General features: G+C 35.6%; 2 protein-coding genes across 2 annotated transcripts; both read right to left on the reverse strand.

Moving 5' to 3' along the window:
- Nucleotides 1–4,831: 4,831 nt before the first annotated feature.
- Nucleotides 4,832–6,392, reverse strand: LOC147063352 (aprataxin-like). The gene is given in 3 exon segments (XM_085960030.1): nt 4,832–4,994; nt 5,829–6,239; nt 6,389–6,392. Coding segments are annotated over 3 exon segments (576 nt in total). The 3' UTR covers nt 4,832–4,833.
- A 2,496-nt stretch (nt 6,393–8,888) lies between these two features.
- On the reverse strand, nt 8,889–10,031 carry LOC147063353 (uncharacterized). Its single transcript, XM_085960031.1, has 2 exons — nt 9,695–10,031; nt 8,889–9,001 (listed from the first exon to the last, which is right to left on the reverse strand). The coding sequence occupies exons 1-2, from the start codon at nt 10,029–10,031 to the stop codon at nt 8,889–8,891; spliced, it is 450 nt and encodes a 149-aa protein (XP_085816157.1).
- Between the last annotated feature and the right edge of the window lie 222 nt (nt 10,032–10,253).

Below are 10,253 nucleotides of genomic sequence, written 5' to 3' on the forward strand. Positions count from 1 at the left end.
TTAAGGGTGTGTTAATGGGCTACAAAAAAGCGGTGAAGGAGTTTGGAGCACCAAGAACGACATTGCCGAGATATTTGGTAAGGCATATATTCAATTTCAAACAGCAAGCATAGCTGTTAATGGACTCAAGGTATCTGGTATATATCCATTCGACAGAAATATATTTAATAATGCTGATTTGATCGCAGTAGAGCATGAAGCTACTGAACCTACAGTATCTGAGTCCATCTCAACTCCGAATGTTCTTTATCAGCCAATTTCCGCCAATGACTGCAAAAACCCTTCGCTCTCCACAGTCATCTGAGAGCCCTCTTGTACTGTCTAAAATATTGTGCCAGTTCCACAGCCTAAAAAGAAGAATTCAAACAGGGGACGTAAGGCATCGTCGGCTGCTCTCGTGACCGGGTCGCCGTACAAAGCTGGCTTAGAAGATTCTATGAAGAAAGCTGAACTTAAGCAATCAGTAATGGAAGAAGCTGGGCCTAGTCATGGGAGGGTTAACAGAGGCCGTGGCGGTGGTCATGGTTATGCTAGACGCAGGGGAGCTAACAATATAGCAAAACGACGTCGCATGAGTTCTGACTAAGAAACAACTGACGAATCTGGGTCTCCGAGCTCTGCCTCGGATATATCCGATATGGAAACTCCTGGTGCGCCTCTTGAAGATGCAGATGCGATATGCATGTTTTGCAGGGAACCTTATTCCATGGATCGACATGGTGAAATTTGGATTCAATTTCTTATTTGTCACTTATAGGCACACAGAGAGTGCACATTGTGCGAAAAAAATGAATATGTGTGATTTTTGTTTAAATACCTAATTAAAAATGAGAAGATTACAAATTGTTTGAGTGATTCTGTAATATTTAATGCTTAGTTACTAGTCTATACTGTCATCGACAAAAATATCTTGTAAATTTCGATGGGGGCCATATTACCCTCACATTTTTCAAAAATAGGAAAACTTGGTTTTTTAGAAATAAGTGTTTAATATAATTTAATTGTTTTATTTTTGGTTCCACGTTTTAGCAGACACAAACTTAAAATTGTATGTTCACTTTAAGCAAAAATTTAGAGCAGTTGGAATAAAAACTCATATTTTATGAAGAAAAAACAAACAATACCACCTCTTCATCTATTTAAAAAATTAATAATTATTTGAATAGATATATTCTTTCGACCATTTCCGATCACAGAGTGGAGGTTTGTATTAACAGATTTTATTTTTACGAGAAATGGATGTCAGCCACTTGCTCAACTTATTAGGTCCATACTCTGACTGATACACAAATTGAAAAAACAATATGTGTACGCCAGACCCAGGATTCGAACATGGGACCCTCGACTTTATAGGCCGGCGTTTAAGCCACGCGGCGATCGTGGGTGTCACAGTCAATTATTTGAATAGGTATATGTATAATAATATTATGGTAGAATATATTATATTCATAAATAATATGTAAATGAATTTTTGTCCAGCAATTTTTTTCATCAGGCAATATTCCATTCCACTGGTGACTTATTTATGTTTACTTATTATGGTAACTTACTGCCATCTGGTTGGAATTGACCAAAGTTTTTAGTAACAGATTTTTAGAAATTCATGGTAGCCTTTAAATATAAATAGATGGCGTAAAAGTCACATTATATGTGTTATTTTGACAAAGATATCGCCTTAAACTTATCTAATTCATAATTTTTTCGATGCCTATGGACGTCACAAAAAATTTACGAAAACGTGCCTTCTTAGGCGCGTGAATTTCTCATGCTTGGAACAAAAGACAAAAAAATGCCGCACGTGAAATCCTCGTACTTGGTCGGTTATGGGTTAATACGAATTCCATGGGACCGAAAACCGAAAAAAAAATCGAATTACGAAATATGAAATGTATGGGGGGGAAATTATTTTGATTTTCATTAATTTCGTTTCCGATCATAGATGCGCTTACCAAATTAGGTCATAAAATGTCAGGATTATTTTTATTACCTTCATAAAACAAGTAATTTTTGATGTTTTAAGAAAAGTCTGTCACAATTTTCAGTGACTGGCTCATGAAATAATGTACTTTATTACGATTTATTGAATATTTTTATATGCCAGGACTCTCTGAAATCATTTTGAATTACGAAATTCAAATTAAAGGTATGGTTTTATAGGAAAATAATGTTCAAGGGACTTTTTTTTCGTGAAAATTTCGAATTACCGCGAATTTTGAATTATCAGTGTTCTTACTAACGAGGTTTTACTGTAATGTCATTGATAATTTTACAACTTAATTGCAAGTTTTTGTTGATTTACATGTCACCCAAACCTCTGGTGACAAATGCTATCAATAGTCAGGGGGTCGACCGCTCCTCTCCGTAATTCAGATGGGTCTTCACCATTCCCGATACGATTCTTCAAGTTCAAACTTTGTGCTGCCAACTGAGTGTGACATTGCATTCAATCCGGGGCGTGATTCTTTCAAAGTGCCGGTATATTTTTTCTGAAATAATATTAAAATAATATGTATCATTATTATTCTACAAAATAACAGTGTGAAGAAATTGACAAATCTAGCAATAATCTTGGGTCAGCAATAGCGAATCTATGGTGCATGTGTCACTGGACCATTTTTGTGAGACGCGGGAAAAGTTTGAATTTTGCAATACCAAGTTAGCAGTATGTTTGTGAATCAAAAAGTTCATTGCAGAATATAAACCCACATCTCATAATGTTGAATTCAACGAAAATAGTTACAAAATAAAAAGAACTTTTTATATACGTTTTAAAATTTTATGTTGAATCATATAAACTTGACTTGACTAGCTTAAATGTTCAAAAAAATTGTATTTGATAGAAATAATACTGAAATGTCATTTTGACACTCATATTGATTTCCATAGTTACGCAGGTATATATTATTAATTTAGTTGCTAGGACCCCAGACCCCTCTAGCAACCAATAATAGTGGATTGGATTACGGATTTCTTTTGAAATAACTTTTCATACATAACAGAATTAACTGAATATGAATTTAATTCTACTTAAAGATGGCTAAAAGTATTAAAAAAATGCATTGGCATCATGTTCTGATATATTCTAAAAGTCTCAAATGTCTAGCTAGTCGGGAAGTTAGTTCAAAATCCATTGCAAGAATTGTAACGGACAAATAAGAATTTCTAAATTTCTAGTAAAAACGTTGTAAAATGAGCGCATCACAATTTCTATGCTATTTATATCAAAGTATTTTGTAAAATATAATATATTTAGTATATTGTATATGTATTATTTCTGTAAATTTAGAAAATATATACTTAGTAGGTAAGTACTTGTTTGGTAGATGTACACAACGAGCCTTTGTGTAAAAACCGTTAGTTTAAAAAAAAAAAATGAGCCAAATGTTAGCCAGCTCACTCATCTACACTCGCGTCGTCTGCGACACAGCCATAAATCAAACTTTGTAGAAATGATGTCGCATTAAGCCAGTCGCACACATATGAATGAGTCTAGCGACAGTGACGATTGCAGCCTCTCGAAATGTCAAAGTCGTAAAAGTCAAAGACGAGACTTGCAAACGGAGACGCATGATATTTTTGCAAGCAACACCAGCTGTTTTTTTTCAAACTAAAATGTTTCATTCCAGCAGTGTGCACAAGATCCATAAGATGACGTGTTTTTTGAATAACGATTATATCACATCAACGTGTTCAACATGTTGCAGACGAAACGAGTTTAGATGTGTGGCTTGAACATTATCTATTATGCAACATAATTGGCGGATCTTAACCAATGCTTAATGAATTTAAAAAAACTAACAAACACAATCTGTAAATGTATTCACAATTAAACAAAAACTGAAAAAAAGTATAACTGAAAAAGTGTGGACTATTTTTGTCGGATCGCCCATAGCATACCTTAAGGGGGAGAGGCATGCCAGCAGAGGCACCTAGCGGAAAAATATGAAGCTTGCAATTTGAGACATTTTTTAAATAATTTACAATTTCAACTGTAAAAAAGAATTTATTTTTTTTAATTCAAAGATAAACTTACAATTGTAAAAAAATGTGAATTTGTTGCAGGGTCCCATCTTATTAATACATTATATTTGATGGTCATATTTATTTTTAAAATTTAGTTTATTAAGTTAAAACATCAATTTTTATAAAAATATATGTCTCAAAACATGGTTCAACGCAGAGCGTCACTGCACTGTTTGCACCCATACCTTGATTCTCTTCAAAGTTTCTTGGATAAACACACCACACATCTTGCTATTTGACTTTTTTTGCACTTGGCTAGCCCTCAGTTCTCGGAATAGAAAAGCATGCTAGCACACTGGCGGCAGTTATCCGGTTAACTATTATGATTTGGTTTAGGCAGGGTTTAGTTGAATTTTAAAAACTAACCAGCACCATCTGCAAATTGTATTCTTATTTCAATGAAAACAAATACAATGACTGACAAAATTTAGTGTGCACTATTTACTTTTGTCAAATCTTCAGTCTACCTCCACCCCTCCCACTCATATCTAGAGTGATAGCGCATTTTATCATCGTTAAACTATAAAGATTTGATATTAATGATTAATTTTTAATAATAATTTAATATGACGCTAGTTTTTAAACTTTACGCATTGTAAGTATGGAAAATCAGCAACACCTTCAATTACCAAAAGCGATACATACTACCATGTCATATTTTATGGTTTTGCTAAACTGCCTATGATACTATCATATTGATATCTTTACATTTGGCCTTAATCAGGTTTACATAAGGTTGATGTCTCTGCATGTGGGTACCCCCAATATCAAAGCAAAAACTGACATAATATAAAAACATTATTCTTACCTTCATTTTAAGTGAGTCAATATATTGTGTTCTTTCAGTTGTGGAATGTTTTTCGGAATAAATGAGCATTTGTGGCATTTCAGAGGTGTCGCTATGAATTGTTGGTAAATTTCATCAGATATTTTGGTGACAGCTCCAGTTTTTTCAACCATTTCAATTATATCTGCAAAAATTAAACATTGAAATTTAAGCCGGTTTCATGCATAGAGTGTGTGGCACGGAACTTTTACTATGCCTAGTAAAAATATGAGCTGTATGACGTTATCGTCAGTAATGAAAAAATACAATAGTTCATAAAACCATTTTGTTAATTAACAGAATTGGCTGAAATTATCTGGAAACTATTTCGTGGCATTTTGTATAGCCCACGATGCTGGTTACGCATCTGGTTTATAATGTTGTGCGTCACAGGCTCGAATTGCAAGTCTGGAAAATTCATATAATTTTCACCTTAGACAGAATTCTATTACTTATAAGTTCTATTAAAGCCCATGTCACACGATAATAATGTGATTCTAGATTGCGTCCACCGTAATTAAATCCACTTGAATTATGAATTGTCTGCACTCAGCATCATATGGAGCACTGATTGCAACCTCCATTTATGGTAGCAAACTAAAATGTGAATCCCCGCCACATTGAACAGCCATTTTTATTAGGAAATACACTAAAACTATTTATAAAATAAAATTTTACACTTCAATTATGATCGTAGTATGCCCCGCAGATGACCGCATGACCTTTTATAACTTTATTTTCAGACCAACACCCAACCTAACCTTAGTGTGTGATAATGATGCAACGAAAAGTATGAAAATATCAAACTTTAAATCAACGATTATTGGTCGAAAAGCATCTGCACTGACAGAAAAGGGTATTAATATTATTGTGTACATGGGATAAACTGTTTCCGCCAAGAAATATGATAAATGGTGATGCGGTCATCTGCAGCACTATAAGCTTTTGACACACTATAACACTAAAAGTCTTAGTTTACCTTCTGATGTTATGAAGAATTTTGTTGTAAAGCTGTTCCAATGTTTCTTGCTTTTAAGACAAGGAGAAACCATGTCGTCGCTAATAACGTGAAGATGCAGGCTCGCCATGCTGGGGATAGAATGATAGCCAATCTTACAAGAGTCGCCAAGATCTACACACAGTTCCTTGGCGACGGACTGCATATGGCGAAGCAAGGGTACATGTTTCGAATTCAATTTGAAAATCCCATCAATGGCGTCCTTCGGCATAACCAAATAGTGATCCTTTGCTTTTGGGTATTTGTCTTTAATAATCACGGTCATGTCGTCTTCTTTCACAATCTAGTCCGGATCCTCCATGGCTTCGCGCAGGCCTCGAAACCACGGCTGCGAATTCTTCGAAACTTTCGGCGCCGTACCGTAAACTTCAGCTACCGGCGAACCTCGTTTGAGATCTTATCTATGTTTGAGATTTCTCGCCATTTTGATGAAAATAATAACAAAAGCCGGTAATACGATAGAACCTGCTCTGTTACAAATCACAAACAGCGACCGCAAGTCAACATTCAGTGATGGCTACACATTTCATAATACAATGGAAATGGCGAACTGCTTTTTGTCTTTTCATTAAACTCAATTTCTTTCAGTCCGATGCAAGTACACCTTAATAACGAAAACGCAAGAACATTTTCGAGTTTCGACTGATGTAAGAACAAAAATACAAAAGAATAATGCCAGCGCTCCATTGGCGAGCCAAAAGTCCGACGACAATAAGTCTTCAGATTTTTCTACGTTCTGCTACAGGCCAACAGACGTTCAACGAAACGAGTATATAATTAATTTGACGAGTAAAACCATAGACTAATGAGTAAAACAGTCGACTTTGACAGCATAGATAATATACGTATATCTGACAGTTAAATCGTGATGGCGTTAAATGATACCGACGTTTTATGTTTTTTGGGTTATTGGGTGGCAGATAATGTAATAACGAAGCAAAGGGTACACAAATACTGGGTGAAACATTGGATAAGGAAACGAACGACATTATCCCACACAAATTTAATACGAGAATTGCGTTTGCAACCGAGCGATTTCCGCAATTATTTGCGAATGTCGGAGGATGTATACACAGAACTGTATAATTTGGTCTCCCCATTTATTAAAAAAAAAAATACTATGATGAGGGAAGCTATTTCTCCTCATGATAGATTATGTGCAACCCTGCGATTTTTGGCTGCCGGCGGAACATTCACTGACTTGCATTATAGAACTGCGATTGGAAGACAAACTCTGGGCAAGATAATTCCCGAAACTTGCCAAGTCATCATTGACGTTTTGAAAGGAGAATATTTCAAGGTGTGTATTATATTATACGTCATCTAATAAAGTTGGGCAAATTTACAAATATATCATTAACAAGTAGACATTGGTTGGTCTTATAAAGTGAACGTTTAGTGGATTGTTTTACCTATATAAATCATAGACGGCAACATCATAAGAATGGCAGACAAGATGCATTTGAGATACCTAGGTATATATATAGTCACAAATAAAGCCATCGTTGACATGCTAAATATTCAATAGACCATTAGAATGCTGTACCTAGCCAGGACTCTCCATATAGGCTGTAAGTAAGCTGCTTAATTATTCCTGTTGAATGTATTGTAATACTAGTCATATTCTTCGAAAAGCAAGCATGGAATTTGATTTCTAAATGAGGCCACATAATAATATAGGTTTGCTAACATAGCTCAAATACTTACCATTTGTTGTATCGCTTAAACTAAGGTTTATAGGCATAAAAACAAACAAAAAAACAAATATTTTTACAAGATATTTATTCATAAAAAAAACATTAATTTATTATACCGGCTTTTGTACATTTTTGCTTAATATTCGATAAACTGGTTGAGTATGAACAGTAGTTGCTGGCATTATTTTGTCACTTTGTCCCATAAAGGCAACTTCATGCATCAGCTTCTCGGTCAGCAATCTTTGTCCCTGTGACATCGATCGTAGTTTCATGGCCATCATTTTGCCAAAAACATCAAATTCATCTTCAGTCTTGCTTAGTTTGTCGGTGATTAATTCTAACACTTTGTTGGCGCTATCATTCGATTTTTTTCGTTTGAACGTTGGGGGTTCTGGTGCTCTATTGAGATTCGACCTTGGAGTAGTCGACAACGTGGATGTTGAAGGCGAATATTCTATCTGTAAATAAAATGTTGATTATTTTTTGTTGCAGTTCCCTGATACGCACGAAGAAATGGAGACGATTGCAGAAGAATTTAATAGTAAATGGCAATTTCCAAATTGCCTGGGCGCAGTTGATGGGAAACACATTGCAATCGTGCCACCTGCAGGCGCCGGCTCCCACTTTTATAATTACAAACATTTCCACAGCATTGTTTTGATGGCGATTGCAAATGCTAATTATGAATTTATTTATGTTGATGTTGGAACAAATGGACGTATTTCTGATGGAGGCGTACTGAGAAAATCTGATTTTTTCAAACGTTTAGACGAAGGCAGATTAAAAATACCTGCACCAAAAAAACCTACTGCTAATTCTGATGCACTGCCATTTGTTTATATTGGCGATGAAGCCTTTGCATTACGTAACGATTTCATAAAGCCGTATTCACAAAGGCAATTAAATCACAGTAAAAGAATATATAATTATCGGACATGCAGAGCCAGGCGAATTATAGAAAATGTTTTTGGCATTTTAGCTGCTAGATTCCGCATTTTTCAAGCTCCAATAAACATGAAAATTGAAAATATCAATACAGTTGTATTAACTTGCTGTGTGCTGCACAACTTTCTTCGTCGCAAATCAACACATACTTATACTCCTTCTCATGACCTTGATAGGGAAAATCCTGAGACAGGTTTAATAGAGCTCGGACTGAGGTCACAGGACACCTTAGCGCCTTTGGAAGCAACGACTAATCGGAACTCGACTGCCAATGCTAAGAAAGCGCGAGGAGATTTCGAAAAATATTTTAATACTACCGGGGCTGTCACATGGCAAGAAAGTATGATAAGCAATAGATAAATTAAACCAATGTAACAATTTAGTTAAAATGTTTTACCTCAATACAATCTTCGTTGTTTAACGAGTTGGAGTAACTCTCATCAGGAGACATGTTTTCCAAATCGTCCACCATGCTGGATATTGAGCTCGATTCTGTAAAACAAAATGTAAATTGTTAAAATACAACATAATACTCAAACTTGTTTTTTATTATCTCTCCCCTAAGTACCCATTCCTTCATACGGTTAATATTGATATTGGTATAATTGGTGTAATCCAGTATATCGGGTATTTTCAAAATGTGTTTTCCGCTGTATTCCTCATAACCAAACTGTACCATTAATTTTGATTGATGATTGACGATTTATTGATTGTCTCTGAAGGAACCTAACTCGAGCGATTTTTGATTTTATGATCATTTCTTTTCTTCTTCTTTCGACCATGTCCGATCATAATATGGACCTCCACGGAGTGGAGGTTTGTATTGACAGATTTTGTTTTTACGAGAAATGGATGTCAGCCACTTGCTCAACATATTAGGTCCATACTCTGACTCATACACAAATTGAAATTCAATGTGTACTTGTCAGACCCAGGATTTGAACCTAGGACGACCACGACTCAATAAGCCGCGCTTCCACCGCCATGATCGTACCTATATATTTTTATTTCTTACCTACCTCAGCAAAGAATAAATAATTTTATTGTGACTAGAAATGATTCATAGCTGTATGTTTTAATTGCTTAATAGTAGCTAATCTAATGCGATGTCACTTTCAGAGCTAGGTACGACAATTTCATAATCTGCACGTGTATAATAAATAGCTTTAAAGCATTCCTACGTACCTTCCATTTGGTCGTTCAAGAACTCCAAATTTTTATAGTACCACAGTTTGGGTAGATAAACTGCGTCTGTGCCGGCTCCGCTTCGATATGATGTCCTTACTTTATTTCTCTCCTTTCTGTAACCCGACCTCAATGTCTGTATTTTCTTTTTAACATCGTCGACCCTTGCCTGCGGCTCCACCTTGATTAAAATCTCCAAAAGTTCCGCATACGCCAAGGACTTGGCATCACGATTCTTGTATAGTGGGCTGGTCGTCTTCCACAACGATGGGTTGTCTTTAAAACAATTAATAAAATCTTCCAAGAAACTTTTCGAATGCACTCGTAGATCTACCATTGTTGTTATCGATGTGAGATGTCCGAACACTTTGAATGACAGTAAAATAATGATGGCGCTGTCGTCCGTCGGCATAGATATAAATAATGTGACGGTAAAGCGTGGTGAACGTACGAATTTCAGCGGCTCGGCGAGTAAAATATCAAACATGTTTGAAATCCAACGAGCCTGGTCTGCGGATTAAAAAGTCCGCAGACCTGGGGTGCTCCACGCGAAAAAAAA

Source organism: Rhyacophila brunnea, unplaced genomic scaffold (assembly GCF_057557595.1).
Source record: "Rhyacophila brunnea isolate RB1 unplaced genomic scaffold, BYU_Rbru_1.0 scaffold_9, whole genome shotgun sequence".
NCBI classification, from domain to species: Eukaryota; Metazoa; Arthropoda; class Insecta; order Trichoptera; family Rhyacophilidae; genus Rhyacophila; species Rhyacophila brunnea.

What these genes read in the sequence shown, in the direction of transcription:
- LOC147063353 (XM_085960031.1), bottom strand. Translation starts at nt 10,031, where the DNA reads ATGGTAGATCTACGAGTGCATTCGAAAAGTTTCTTGGAAGATTTTATT. An exon ending in CTTGAACGACCAAATGGAAG is followed by an intron (nt 9,002 to 9,694) that starts GTACGTAGGAAT and finishes TTTGTTTTACAG; the next exon opens with AATCGAGCTCAATATCCAGC.